Here is a 15,598-nt window from a genome sequence, read left to right as displayed (position 1 = left end):
AGAATGTTTTAAAGAACACATAACTGTTATTATCCACAGTTCCAAAGGCAGCATTTGTCTTAAAATAGCATTTGTTGGGGAATACAAGCAGGAGGTGCTATAGTCTTCACGTTGTATTTGGACGGACGTCTGGTTTATCACTGTGGAGCCTCCATTGGTGCAATGGGTTAAACCCTTGTGCCGGCTGAATTTGTCGACTGAAAGGTTGGCGGTTCAAATCCAGGGAGCGGGGTAAGCTCCTGTCTGTTAAGCTCTAGCTTCCCATGCGGGGACATGAGAGAAGCCTCCTACAGGATGGTACAACACAAAATATCTGGGCCTCCCTTGGGCTACGTCCTTGCTGACGGCCAGTTCTCTCACATCAGAAGCGACTTGCAAGTCGCTCCTGACACAAGAAAAAAAACCTGTGCAAAAAGAATTGGTAATTCAAATCAATATTGCTCTTTTCATGCTCTTTTTCTGTTCTGAACCCAGGGACAGTGAGCCAAATACAAATGAAAAATTGGATTATTATATTTGCAGAAAAGAAGTATGAATGTGTTCTTTTAAGAGATTTGTTCAGATTCACCTTTTGTATTTTACTCTTAATAACAAAATCAAATAGCTGTTTTATTATTTTGCATGTTTCCTGAAAATCCTAAAACCTAGGTAACATTAAATTAGTTTCTTAGATTTTATATAAACATAGCTAAAATGAGAACAAATTGGCCAAACCACAGGTAGATGGCACCACTACTTAATTTATCAGAATCTTTCTATTTTCTCTCATTTTTGTATCATGGTTTTTATACTATTGGTAACTATTTATTTCTTGTACCCATATGTACAGAAAAACTACATAAAATACAGGAAAACTTGACAGATATTGTATCAGTCTTTTAAAATAAGCTGTTATATCTACAAACACTGATTCAATGTATTGTCGAAGGCTTTCATGGCCGGAATCACTCAGTTCTTGTGGGTTTTTTCGGGCTATATGGCCATGTTCTAGAGGCATTTCTCCTGACGTTTCGCCTGCATCTATGGCAAGCTTCCTCAGAGGTGAGGTCTGCTGGAGCTGGGAAAAAAGGGGTTTATATATCTGTGGAATGACCAGGGTGAGACAAAGGCTTTTGTAAGTTGGGCTGGGTGTGAATCTTTCAACTGACCACCTTGATTAGCATTGAGAACTGAGAAACACTGATTCATTTAATTTAAAGATTTTAAATTAATTTTGTGTTACAGAAAATAGGGAAATATTTTTTTTGTTCCAATCATCCAAGAACTTGCATGATTGGTCCTACTTTTGAACATTGTTTTAGCAACCTACTCCTGTATTTTATTTATCTGCACTCTTCCTTAATAAGGTTCTGTCTGATAATGTCCAGCTTTAATTTGCACTCAGGCCTCCAATGAGAACTAGGTGTAATGTAGCTCCTTTACTGTCTTGCTTTTGTTGCTTACTGACATGGCACAATGCAGTGCGCAAATGAGATCATATTGCCAAGAGCAGTGTTTGCTACAGGTAATTGAGTCTACTTTGCTGTGTAACTTGACTCCTTCCTCTCAAGAGGAAAACTTCAGCTCATTGAATAATGGAACAGTCAAACATTCTAAGCAGTTTAGCTTTGCTGTAAAATTAAAAATTAATTTTTTTCCAGGGGTGTCAGGGGCAAAATTTGTGCGGTGGCTTTTGTATTATTGTCTGTTGTAACAGGCAATTTTGCCTTCAATTATCATCAATTGCCCCCTCTTAAATATTCAAAATAAATTGTAGTCTATTAAGGCAGACTACATTTCCAGATGCAATTAATTCAGTACTTAAAGGATGGGTAGAAGATAAATGCCTTGGGCTATTTTGTCTGGTTATATTTTGTGCAATATTGGCGCAAAACGCATCTGTGTTTCATGGGAACTGAAAGATTGGCAAGAACATCTGATTCTGTTCTTTAATAACACTGATCCACCAACTCCTCTACTTGTGAAATAGATTTTTGAGTGGAAGGACTGAATCAATTTCATTTCAGGAACCTAAACAAATTATTATATCCAAAATTTTGTAATTTTAAACCTAGGCTTTTTTTTTGTTTAGGTCTTTGCCTGTTATATTCTAGGGCTTTGCAGCAAAAAGCAGCAGCAAAGTAAGTCTAATCTTGAAATAAGTTGTAAACCGACTTTGGCATCTGGGAGTAGGGGGAAAAGAATCTGTGCTTTATCCAAACAAAGTTAGTTCCACTTTTCATACTGAAAATTATTGTGAATCATAACCTAAATCTAATTTGATTTCCTTGGGAGTTAGCAGCAATTACATTACAGAGTGCGACCTAGTTTACAACTAAGAGGAAAGCTCCATCGGGTTTAATGTAAGATGTTAGGATTAAATCAGGATTACACCCAATGTGAATGAAGCAGGTTCTTCCAGCCATTCCTAACACTTAAAACTGTAACAAAGGGAGTAATTGTAAATTATCACATTTCAATTTTTTTATATCTGTCAAAGTTGACAAAATGCCTGTATTCCTCCCTCTTCTCTACAGTAGTTTTTTTTTCCTCCAGAAAATCAAACTGAAGGGCACTCTTTGGAAGAGTGTGCTATGGCCAAAGAGGCTAATTCCCTTTTCTGCTAAACAGTGATTCATCCAACACACAAAAGGGTTTCAACCATTGAAAGATAGTTTGAGATTGCTAGAGGGAGGAGGGGTTGAGAAGTCATTGTTCAGATTCATTGTGTAACTTCTCTGGATTCAGCTCTACCTCAAGTCTGAGATAATACGAAGATACAGCTACAACAAAAAATCTGACACCACAGAACTATGTTCATTAAAACTGCTTTAATTGTGTTCTATAATACAAATATTTACATTTTTTTTAATAAATTAGGGACTGTAATATAATACAAGCTTCTTATACTGTAATAAAAATCCTCATCTGGAAGTAGGTCAAACTGAAACGTGTTCATATATATTGTGTAGGTATGTACACATGAAAATATTATTATACACATGAATGGGAGAAGGGTTTATGCAGACATTATACCATTTTTAGCCAGTTCCAGTGTAACTTAAATATCTGAAAGCAATTTTTTAATCCAGAAAAGCACACTTCCTTCCTCTTTTTGCATCCTGTGGTTTTTAGTCATTGTTGATTGAATACATTCTGCTTTGGAGTACACTTTTCCCCCTCACAAAACAATTCTTGCACAATTAGTTTATGGATTGTTAGCTGTTATTTCTGAAATTTCCAGCAGAACATGTCACCACTGACCTTTTTTACAAATGCACTTCCAAGTATAATGCAAGAAATTCACTCCCTGCAGTGTTTTAAGACATAGGGTTTTGCCTTTCAAACTTCAGTGCTGTACTTTTTTTCTTCCAGACATTTTGGATTTTTACTTACATAAAAATAACACCCCTGATGGTAACTTCAAACCATATTCCAACTCACAAAACTCTGCTTGAAACCAGAGTTTACTATAAATTTACGCCTCGGCTATCTTCCAAGCAGTCATCGTCATATAGCCAACTTTGGTCAAATTCATTACACTGTAATATAAGCTCGAAAAGAGATCTGTACTGTTCTGGATACAAACTTCCTGTCGTACTGTTTTCTGGTATCTCCAACTGTCTCAACAGTTTCTTCCCACTCTCACAACTCCATAAACTGAAATACAAAGTATTGAAAAACAGTCACTGTATGATATTTGGGTATAACATCTCTGAGATATGCCAAAGTCTTGTTAAAATTATTATATGGTTTTAGTGTATAGTATATCTTCAATCTAACCACCATCAGAACATTGGGGGTGGGTGGGGGGGAGATGGGAATATCAAAAGATACTTCTCAAATACATGTTTCTGAAGCACAGTATAGTGTTCAAACATGACAGTTCATTCAGACCTTCACATAACTCTCAACTGGCTTAATTCCGCATAGGCAAATTACTCCTAATATCAAATGTAACATTGCAAATATGTTCCAGGCCTAAGAGGTCTATGAGCAGTCTCTTAAATATCCCAAAAGCACCATTTGTCCCACCAGATCTTTAAAGCTAAATTGGTCTTGATTAGCACTTGGATGGGAGACTGCCAATGAAGACCTGGTGCTGCAGGCTATATTTCAGATGTATTGAATACCACCTCATACCCCAACATGCACCCCAATGATGATTCAATGATAAAGGATTTTGAGAGAAAGAAGGAGCAGATAGCATCCCAATGATGATTCAATGAGAGGGGATTTTGAGAGAAAGAAGAAACAGAGTACAGAAAGTGTGTCTGAGGAGGAAACAGGTGATGGGAGGAAAGGGACAGAGCAGCTGGAAGGTGACAGGAAGGCTCAAATAAATTACTTCAGAATGTTTCCAGGGACATAAGAGAGATGGACAACAAGGGGGCACTAAATGAAAGAGGCAAAAATCCCAAACAAAAGAAAAACATTTTACAGGCTAAGAAAGGCAGTGGCAACAAAACACTTGACTCAGTGATAGGAAAACCAGGGAGTGAAAACTAAAAATTGCATTTGGAACCTTGTTTAGAAACATGCCACATTGCAACTATTTTTTCTGCAAGCTATTGTTGCAGCATGCCATAGTCAGTTTGACACATAATCCTTACTCCTTAATTAATTATACAATACAAATTCATTTTCCTGGCAGTGAAAACTCTTGACTTCCATCTCTTAATTTTTGCATGTAGTTTATGCACTACAGCATATTCAAATTTAAAATGTATGCTTTAAAAGTCTCTACGACACTTAAAATATAAATGACCAATATCTAAATTTGGGGAAAAGGAAAAAAAGTCTTGGTTTACATTTATGGAGCAGCCATGGCCCTAGTCTCATGGCTGATCCCAATGGTGGCTCATCACAAGACATGGTGCCCTGTTATTCAAACAAGAAGATGCCCTGAGGCATACCTAAAGCGCATCTCTGAATCCAGCTAGTCAAAAATGAAAGAACCAGAAATTGGGTCCACTTTCCCAAAGGAACTTGGTTTTGTGTTTCTGTCCTCCTTCTCTCTCCCCTTGCAAAAAACTCACAAAAAACGCACAGCACTTAGCAGATTATAAAAATAGTAGTAGTTCTTAAAAGAGTAACTGACACAACGGGGGATTACACTGGCCTGGAAATTGTTCGGATCTCACTTACTGTATCTGAGAGCTAACAGGTACAAGAAATATTTGGTCACATTTGTCATCTTGATATCTGCTTTAAAAATCTGTAAATCTTCAAAGTTTGTTCTGCATGCTATTTTTTTGGATTTACATACAAGTTGCATATTCTGCTACATTCTATTGCTTATTGTTTATCAATGGGCTAAATTAATTTTGACTTACTTTAATTTATCTATTAATTTTGTCTTGCTCTTAGCAAGGCATTGTTTTACCATCACAATAAATATGCCTGAATTAGCAGCTGTCATGTTGTTTGCAAATAAATCCTTCCGAGGCGTCATTCGTAATAAGCATAAATGGTCATTCTGCAATAGCTGCAGGAAGAACAAAACAAGATCAATCATATTCATGCATTAAATAATCAATGCACATGCATTTTTACTATTATTATTCTATACAAGAAATATAGTTTACAAATAAACTGCACACTAACATGGGAATTTCATTAGGAATTCCAATATTGCACAAATTATCACCTCATTGCATGAAATTCCAGCAATGCTCTAATTACAAATCATTATGTAAGAGGGGTATCTGTTCCATAATAGTGAATGTCACAATTATTGCATTACTATAGCAAAACAGAGATTGCAATCTAGATTGTATCAATTGAAGAGACTTGCAAATATTGATCTGGCATAAGAAGAAAGCACTTTTTGAGAACTGACATTATAATTGCACAGCAAAATTATTCTTTGTGCTTTTCTCTGAAACAGCAGTCTTGAGATTTAAATTCATTCTTAACATGGCATTCACTGGCTTAAGCCAAATAGAATAATCTGAGAGCCCCTGTATTCTATACTGTGGGAGGGCTATTCTGACCAGTCCAAGGGCCAATCCTCTGAAGAGAATCCCAATAATGTGTAAAAATGAAAACAAAGCACAGTCCAATTCTGATATTAAAATTGATATTTTTAAAGTAGCAAACAGTACAGGGTTGCCACGTCCTGTTTTAAATTGAAATCGCTACTCCTGCAGACTTTCAAAAGTGGTGAACTCACATATACTCCTAAATCTTCGCTTTGCTGCATCTGCCTTAAATTATGAAAATCCACAAATAGGAAACGTCAAGCATCATGAATAGTCAGTATCATATGAGCACATATAGGGTTTTCCAACACTGTCAGAGTACATTTCTTCCCAACAGCATGTCTTTCTATTAAATATTTGTTATAAAGAATAATTAGTCGGCATAAAGATTTCCATTATATTTGTGTTAGCATTTAGGTACACAGAGCTTACCACACTCTTTGGTATGGAGAGTCCACCACTTCTTGAGTTAGTTAAAAATGAAGACCAAGGCTCCTAAAGTGACAGAAATTTAAAACAGGAGTTTTTAGAAGCCATGCTGACAGTCAGTAGAATACAACATTTTGAAGAAAGAATAAAATCAAAAGTTAAACTGAAGAAATCAGCCAGAATGCTAATAGCCAGTACTAAGTACTTGCTGATTGAAAGATATAAAGCTAAGTATCTCTATCGTGTGTGTGTGTCTACCAGAGACAATCGAAGACCTCTCTCTTCTGGCAGGCCTACAAAGTCAATTTTAACAATTAATTTTGAATTTAAAGTCTATGATTAGTGTATTTTAATCTTTGTTCTACGTATTTTAATGAGTATTCAATTAAATGTGTTTTAATATATGCATTTTTCTGAATGTATTTTATAATGATGTATTTTAATTGTATTGTGCCCAGTCTTAAGCTGTGAGGAAGGTGGGTAACAAATAAAATGTATTAGTAGTAGTACTAGTACAAGAAGCTGCCTGTTGACTTAAGGTGACCCCAAGAATTTCATAGGGTTTTCTTAGGCCAGGAATGCTCAGAGTTGATTTTACCCATTCTTTTTTATGAGTAATCACCAATGGGGCCTAGCTATCTGGAAGATGGTATTTCATTATATAAGCCAGTATGAGTGCTAAGGACTGCAGCGCATTGGCTTTCTCTCAGTCCCACCAGCTTCATGGGTAGAATTAGTGAAGATTCCCGGAGGGAGCCTTCTACTGGTACACAGGAAGTCCAACTGGCCCTTCCCTTCTCTCTGTCTGCCAGCAGTGAAAATGCTTTTATTATGCAAGTTTGTGAACCTTGAATGTTTAATCATGGGGATGTATCATATGCTTATATAAGTGGTGTATTTTTTAACATTTTACTCTTTTGACCTTTGAAAATGTATTTTAAATACGTAGTTATATTAGCATTTTAATTTCTTTTTTCTTTTTTTTTGTAAAATAAACTGATTTAATGATATCTTCTTACCATTATTGTAAGCCACCTTGGATCCCATTAGGGGGAACAGTAAACCCAACAGAGAAATAAATAAATCTGTGGCCTCCCATCTAAGTAATAACCAGGGTTTTTCCCTCCTTAATTCCCAGATCAAATCTGGTGTCTTACATGAAGAAAAATGTCAGTTTTATAAACTTACAAATTCCTCCAACTTTCAGCAGTAACTTTGCAGAGCAGTAGAAAACCACCACCCCTTAAAAAGACATGAACGGATCAAATAATAATGCTTGAGAATAATGAGATGCTGATGATGTTGCTTTTATTGCTTTTGTGATGTCTTATACTGTTTAATGTTTTTTATCTATTATTACGTTTTATGTATACTGATTTGTTGGAAACCGCCTTGAGTCGCCAATTGGCTGAGAAAGGCGGTATACAAATACAGCAAATAAATAAATAATAGATCTTAGGATAAAAATATAAGCATTCATAATCTAAGAAATGAACAGAAAAGACAAAAGTGTTGCTTGAAAGTGATGATAGCTGATTAAATTTACAGGTGATGTGGGTGAACTGCTTCTTACATAAACAGTATTAACCTATTCCTCTTTCAGTGACATGCACCATTCTATAAAAAAGCAAGTAGGCACTCTTTCCTACACATATGTCATGAGAGCATTCTCATCCAAGAGAAGGAAGAAACTCTTCCTGTTTGCACTCAGGGAGAGATGGATTCAAATCAACTTTAAGTTTATACATCACCCTGAAAATATTTCAATTTTCTGCAACGCATCTAACATTACTATTAAGTTCCAAAGGCCAAGGCATTTATATTATAAAAGCAAAACACATACCATATGCAGAAGCTGAATATCGCAAGCTGTTTGCCAAAGTACACTAAGTGCTTGATAAATTCTCGCTTCTTTAGGCTTTGCAACAAGAGTCTGACAAAGACAAAACAGAAGTTATATTTCAGCATTTCACAATAAAAACATATGACAGCGATTTCAAAATATCACCAGAAAATTTTATGAAGATACAGACCAGCATTACACAGGAGAAAGTCCTATTAGAAGCATTTATATACCATAAGAGAATTGTTTCTGTTGCAGTCAGGAAGATAACATGTAAATGTGAGTACCGGCTAAGATTTGGGTAACTAGGAAAGCGCTGAACAGAAATGGGGCTACAAAGTAGAGTCCACAACATGCAAGTGTGGACAAGAGCAAACCACAGACCACCTACTAGAATGTAGTCTGAGCCCTGCCACATGCACAATGGAGGACCTCCTTACAGCAACTCCAAGTGGCCAGCTTCTGGTCAAAGGAAATTCAGTATAATGCCAATTTTTTAAAGTTGTGTTTTTTTTTAATATTTTATAACTGTATCCTCAATTCACTTCTGATACAATAAAAAAGCTAAGACTTAATGTTTTTCCAACACAGATGGGCAACCAATAAGACGATTTGTACTCAGTTCTTACGTAACAACTAACCTCATTAAACTATTGAGATTAGTTCTGCACTGAAAGTTTGTTGATCAGTATTGCAATTTTCCAAATACTTGCCAGAGTTTGGTTATATCACATGAATATAAAGCCCACACCCAGTGAGGCAACTTTGTTCCAAATAATAAAATGCCCTTAGGTATTTGCATAGTACTTTTCCTTGTGTAAGACTTCCTCATTGCATACGTACACATGCATGAACACATACCCCTAACAAGGATAAAGGCTTCCAGTATCCACCTTGGAAAACTGACAGAACATATTAATTCCAAGGGAAAATCAAACAAATGGCTGAAATTCTGAAACTTTTTTTTCCTCTGTAAAACAAATGCTGTGGATCTTAGCAAACACCAGACAAGCAGACTTTCTTAGATAATATAATTTCTTAGGTGGAATATAATGGGACTTCCCTACTTTCCTGGCTTCCCTTCACCAAATTTTAAACTCCCCCAAACCCTCTAGGGCAGACTTCTGTTTTTTGGCAGCTGTTAACTACTGGATTTCAGGTGCTGTTTCATTACAATTGGAGAAAGTGCTGTCAAATACCTAACTGCTAGTTCTTTTGAGGCCAAGAGAACTACCTGCAAAATAATTCCTTACACAATGATTTATCTGCAAAACCAGCTAGCACAAATACTAGCTGTCAAAGTCAAAACAAATATCTTATCACATTGAAAATTGTTTTCATATTATTTTTTAAAAAGCAAAGGCACTTCACCTATTAGCAACATTTCTTGTACCTTGTATTCTTTTTCACTGACAAACAAGTTCAGCTCCATTCTTCCATATTTATATATAGAATTGCGTTCATATAAGGCATAGATGAGCTTCCAAAGGAAGTTCCTTTCTCTTTTTTGTGGGACAATTCCAACCACTTTTAGAGGAATATCTGTTTTGAAAAAGCAACAGGGTGTATGAAAAATACAGTGCTTATGTCTTTATCGTAAGGATAAAATAAACATTTATCTCAACAAAATGAGTGATGAAGTTAATAAATTGAAATTTGTGTTCTTAGGCCTTATGTAAGCTCTCCTATTTCTTATACCAGAGATATAAACAATTGTCTTACCTGCAATAAGTTCATTTCCAGCAGTAAATGATGAACATCCTGCAATAGCTTACTTCTCCCTCTCATCCCAATAGGAAGAGAGTGCTAAAAGAGGAGCACCATCTAACAAGAGCAACCCTTGATAAAGTGGGGCCCCATCTACACTGCCATATAATGTGGTTTCAGAATGCAGATTAACTACATTGAACTGAATTATAAGGCAGTGAAGACTGCAGTTCAATATGTATTGTATGAGTCTACACTGACCATATAATGATTGGTTAATGAACACTGGAATGGAACAATGGATGACGAATCTGGAACATGTTTTTGATGATGAGACGACAGTGAATGGGTATTGTAGTAACTGTTTATTAATTGTGTAATGTGTTAGGTTGTTAACTGTTTCTATACTGTAGCACTGAATTTTTGCTGTTCGTATTTGTTGTGAACCGCTGTGAGTCGCCTTCGGGCTGAGAACAGCGGTATATAAGTAAGGTAAATAAATAAATAAATAAATAAATAACTGCATTAGACAAATTATCAGCAAACATTCAATAACATATATGAAGAGGGTAATAACGGCCTTAATGGAGGCAGCAATGGAAGCCCTAGGAGAGAGAAAGCAAAGTCTTTTAAGTGAGGCCTCTTTCTCTGTTTAGTTTCCATGCATTTCCTTTGCTATGGCATTAACCAGGGAGGAGGCAAACAAAAGCAGCATCCACGAGGAGGAGGATCTGTTGCTTAAACATCACATTTGGGGGAAGTTGAAATACAACAATAATTACTGTTCAAATATATGCTGGAAATAATCGATTGTATTTAACACTGTATTTAATTGTTTTTTCTCTTTATAACATCTTTTCTATCATATGAAATGTTACCTGAACTTATCCCATCTTAAGTGAACCAAATGGGGGAAATGTAAATGCAATCAGTCAGTTTACCTGCTGTCCAAGCAACAGATGAGATGCCCAAGTTCTCAAACAATTTCTCAGAATACATCACAGGGGGCGTCATCGATCCCATATTGATAGGGTCCAATCTGAAGAAGTCACAATGCACAACTTCCAGCTGGCCATCTAGTTTATTTTTGAGAGACTAAATATAAACAAACAGATTATTTGAGTATATGAAACTGTGGCTTTTTTATCTTTCCAGCTGAGCACTGACTATCTAAACCAGTGTTTCTCAAATTGTGCTCCTCCAGGTGTTTTGGACTTTAGCTCCCAAAAATCCCAGCCAGTTTACCAGCTGTTAAAAATTATGGGAGCTAACATCCAAAACAACTAGAGGAACACAGTTTGAGAAACTCTGATCTAGACCACTGATTCTGTTAGTTCAATGTTTGGGTAACAAAACATTTGGCTCCTAACAAAAAATAATGGCAATATTCAATGCCTTAACATTCATAAACCAAATCATAAATCAAACAGCTTATGACTAAGCATAAAATACAATAGGACAAATTCAAAGGACATCAAAACATTAAGTATAAAAATTAAAAACACCTAATAAAAACTTTAAAATCACATAATCCAAACTCATAGACTGAGTCATTCCAGATGTCGATTACACATATTCCACTGAAATGAATTTGTTAGCAACAACGTGTAGTGTTTACAATGGACTCTGCAGAAAATGCTTAATAGAAAGGAAAATCAGCCTATTTAGAAAGTAAATGCTTTTGATTATCGGCAAAACCTTAATTTTTTATACACCTATCTACTCTGTGTTGCGTAAAAGTCCCTCAGGTGGAAAGGGATTAAGAGTAGAAAAAGTTTAAGGGGTCCTGATTTAGGCAAAGAATGCATCAATTTCCCTAATTCTCCGACACGAATTTCTTTATACATCCCATCTGAGGGACCGCATCTCCTCCTATGAGCCCACATGAGCTGTGAGATCGTCAGGAGAGGCCCTTTTCTCTGTCCCACCACTGTCACAAGTGTGCTTAGTGGGGACAAGAGACCAGGTGGTGCTCCTGTGGCTCAGGAATTCCCTCCCCAAAAGTTTGTTTGGCCCCTTCGCTATTGGCCTTTCACTCCCAGGGGAAGACCTTTTTATGAGAGCAGGCCTTTCCTGATGATCTATGACAGACAATGGTCAAACAGCTGTTGTTGATATACATCTTTGAAGATTATTTTGAACTGAGCAATATTTTTACATGGCCTAAAAAAGGCTAATGTTAGAAGGTCAAAAAGGACTGAGCAATGTTTTTAAACAGCCTAAAGAAAAGGGAGTTTTTAGGATCTTAACATAACAGTTGTTATGGATATCCTCAGTGGCTAGAGGTTCAGGAATTTTTGTAATAGTATATGTTGTAATTTATTAATTTGTTTTATATGGGTTATGAAATGTGTAATTTGTTTATTTAGTCTACTGTGTTCTTGTTGAATTTTGTTTGCAATTTCTGTTGCTTTTAACACCATATGCTACTTTGAATCCCACCCATGGGAGAAAAGGATTTGAGACATTCCAGATTTTCTTCTGTACCACAGGTCTCATCACACAGCCCATTAGCCATGAGTGCTAGGGTTGGTGTGATTTATAAATACTTCTCTTTCTAACTACTAGTTGTGTGCACTTGAGGTAAACATTTAGTGTCCTGGCTTTCAGTGGGCCCCCCAATCTGTTTCTACTGAACCTCCCAAAATATTTGTTTTTGGTGTCGAAAGATTAGTTTTCTGTTGGCCTGTTATGGGGGGGGGGGGGCTCCCCACCCAGGCTCCCCTTCCCAGCATGTGGTTTTGGATGGGGTTTACCTGGAGAGTCGAAGGGCTCCCTGGCTGGGGCTGGAGACCCATCCCGTTTGCTGCCAGTGGCCTTGCTCCGCAACCCAAAGCGTTGGCCCAAAGTACTTGGGCCTGCCAGGGCTTGCAGCCTAGTGCCGAGTAAGGAGTGCTGCCTATTCAGCGCTCGGGTGCAGGCCCATGCAAACCTGGGGTCTTTGGGCCTGCGTGTGTGGCAAGCGATCCGAAAAGCAGACTTGGAGCTGGAGTTTATTTCGTTCCAGGAGGGGCCTTCCTGTTCTGTGCCTCCGAATGGACGGAACGAAATGAAAACGTGAATACAACAGATGACACAGATGAACCCATGACTACTAACTACACTTTTCTATCATCCATGGCCAATTAAACATAGAAAAATACTCACCTGTAAGTCAGAAAGAAAGGAGCTGTTACTCTCTAGAGCGACCACATGTGCACCAGCATTGAGCAGTGTTCGGGTCAGTACCCCAGGGCCTGTGAAAAGAGCCAGAGTTTATTATTTTACACTGAAGCTGCCCTACCATCAAGATTTAACTAACAGTGCAGGCCAGGCATGGGCAAACTTGGGCCCTCCCTCCGGGTGTTTTGGACTGCAACTCCCGCCGTTCCTCACAGCCTAACATACACAAACTTTTGTTTCATTTATTTAATATGTTTAATGAAATTACCTGCAGGGTATATGTACAAGACTCAGGCCCCTTCCACACAGCTGAATAAAATCCCACATTTTCTGCTTTGAACTGGAATATATGGCATTCTGGAAGGGCCCTCAAATAACCCAGTTCAAAGCAGACATTGTTGGTTTTTCTGCCTTAAGATTCTGGGTCCCCTGGTGGCACAGCGGGTTAAATTGCTGAGGTTAAACTTGCGGACCGGAAGTTTGGCAGTTCGAATGTGGGGAGTGGGATGAGCTCCCACTGTTAGCTTCTGCCAACCTAGCAGTTCGAAAACATGCAAATGTGTGTAGATCAATAGGTACCGCTCCGGCAAGAAGGTAATGGCACTCCATGCTGGCCACATGACCTTGGAGGTGTCTACAGACAACACCAGCTCTTAGGCTTAGAAATGGATATGAACACCCCCCCCCCCACCCCCCAGAGTCAGACTTGACTAGACTAAATGTCAAGGGGAAATATTTGCCTTGACTTATTCTGGGTTATATGGCTGTGTGGAAGGGCCCACAGATAACATTTTGAAGGTATCTCATTATATGCATATATGCAAAAATAGTTACTCCCATATGCAAAAATAAAATATGAAATCCAAAAGAGTTCTGCCTCCAAACATTTCGGAAAGGAATAACCCTATAGCTCTCATGAACAGCTGTTCTCTTCCTCAACTAGCACTTGGCTTGAGGCAGGTTGAACATACCTTATCTGAAAAGTTTTGGACTAGACATGTTCTGTATTTTGGATGTTTAATATATATATATATTGGAATAGTTGCATATATAGTTGTTGTTTAGTAAATCCCTATATCAGGCATGGGCAATTCCAGGTGTTTTGGACTGCAACGTCCGCCATTCTTACTGTAATTACCATGGCGACATTTCGTGGACTCGGGGGCTCTGCCTGTCTTCGTGACCGTATCTTCCCCTACGAGCCCACATGATCTCTAAGATGTTCTGGGGAGGCTCTTCTCTGGCTCCCACACCCATCTCAGGCGTGGTTGATGGGAGCTTTTCGGTGGTGGCCCCTTGGCTCTGTAACTTCCTCCCAGGGATATCAGGCTAGCACCTTCCCTATCTATGTTTCATGGTTGTTCCGTTGTGCATTTGATTAGACAATTCCCTTGACAGTTGGCCCTAATCATGGCCTAAAATTATGTCCCTGCACCTAACTACTACACTATTCAAAATAATAATGACCCTGTTATAACTACTGTTATCCTTACGCTGCTATATGACCTATGCGCCTTATTGACTAGCCTGTTTTATAACTTGTTTGTACACCAGCCCGCTCTCCCATAACGAGACTTGAAGTCTATACCAGACTTGTGATGCCTGTTTTATTATTGTTATAATGTTGTTTTATGTTGTCTTATACTGTTGTTGTATTTTTATATGCTATGTTTTTAACTCTGTGTGATTGGGCTTGGCCCGATGTAAGCCGCTTCGAGTCCCTTCGGGGAGATGGAGGTGGGGTATAAAAATAAAGTTGTCGAAGGCTTTCATGGCTGGAATCACTAAGTTCTTGTGGGTTTTTTCGGGCTATATGGCCATGTTCTAGAGGCATTTCTCCTGACGTTTCGCCTGCATCTATGGCAAGCATCCTCACCATAGATGCAGGCGAAACGTCAGGAGAAATGCCTCTAGAACATGGCCATATAGCCCGAAAAAACCTACAAGAACTTAAAAATAAAGTTATTATTATTATTATTCTATTATTATTCCTCACACAGCCTCGAGCTCTTTCCTTTTCCCCCTCAGCTGCTTAAGGAAGGGGCCCGAGGCTGTGAGGAATGGCGGGAGTGGAAGTCCAAAACACCCGGAGGGCTCAAGTTTTCGCCCCAGAGAGGGGCAGGGAGTAGTACCTGGCTCGCACTCGAAGACGACGCTCCCCCGCAGGCCGCCTTCCAGCCGGGAGACCACGTCCCGCGCCAACTCCGGGCAGGCGATGAACCTCCGCAGCGGCTTCGGGCCCCTTGCCTTCTCCGCCACCGCCGCCGCCGCCGCAGCCTCCCCGGGGACCCGCAGCAGGGAACGCGACGGCGCCGAGCCCTCACGCAGCCGCCGGGAAGGCGCCCTCAGCGCCCAAGACGCCGCCCGCAGCATCCCCCCCCCTCTCTCTCTCTCTCCCTCCTTCCCACACGTGGGTCACCTTGCCCGTGCGGACGGCTTCGCGACGACCGCTTCCGCTTCCGGTGTGGGCTGTTGCTAGGAGGGCGCTCTAGCC

General features: G+C 38.8%; 1 protein-coding gene across 1 annotated transcript; it reads right to left on the bottom strand.

Moving 5' to 3' along the window:
* Nucleotides 1-2,795: 2,795 nt before the first annotated feature.
* Nucleotides 2,796-15,572, bottom strand: TFB2M (transcription factor B2, mitochondrial). Its single transcript, XM_060753936.2, has 8 exons — nucleotides 15,237-15,572; nucleotides 13,090-13,178; nucleotides 10,884-11,037; nucleotides 9,629-9,777; nucleotides 8,236-8,325; nucleotides 6,396-6,458; nucleotides 5,316-5,467; nucleotides 2,796-3,639 (listed from the first exon to the last, which is right to left on the bottom strand). Exons 1-8 carry the CDS (start codon nucleotides 15,475-15,477, stop codon nucleotides 3,450-3,452), a joined length of 1,128 nt encoding a protein of 375 aa, XP_060609919.2. The 5' UTR covers nucleotides 15,478-15,572; the 3' UTR covers nucleotides 2,796-3,449.
* Between the last annotated feature and the right edge of the window lie 26 nt (nucleotides 15,573-15,598).

This window comes from Anolis sagrei, chromosome 1 (genome assembly GCF_037176765.1).
Source record: "Anolis sagrei isolate rAnoSag1 chromosome 1, rAnoSag1.mat, whole genome shotgun sequence".
Taxonomy (NCBI): domain Eukaryota; kingdom Metazoa; phylum Chordata; class Lepidosauria; order Squamata; family Dactyloidae; genus Anolis; species Anolis sagrei.
The sequence above is the reverse complement of the archived record's forward strand: the minus strand, read 5'-3'. Positions and strand labels throughout refer to the sequence as shown.

Bases quoted from the DNA above. Each gene is read 5' to 3' on its own strand.
- TFB2M (XM_060753936.2), bottom strand. From the start codon at position 15,477: ATGCTGCGGGCGGCGTCTTGGGCGCTGAGGGCGCCTTCCCGGCGGCTG. The intron at 13,179-15,236 runs GTACTACTCCCT...CTCTTTTCACAG, and splicing joins CGTCTTCGAGTGCGAGCCAG to GCCCTGGGGTACTGACCCGA. The intron at 6,459-8,235 runs GTATGTGTTTTG...CTGTCACTTTAG, and splicing joins ATATTCAGCTTCTGCATATG to GAGCCTTGGTCTTCATTTTT.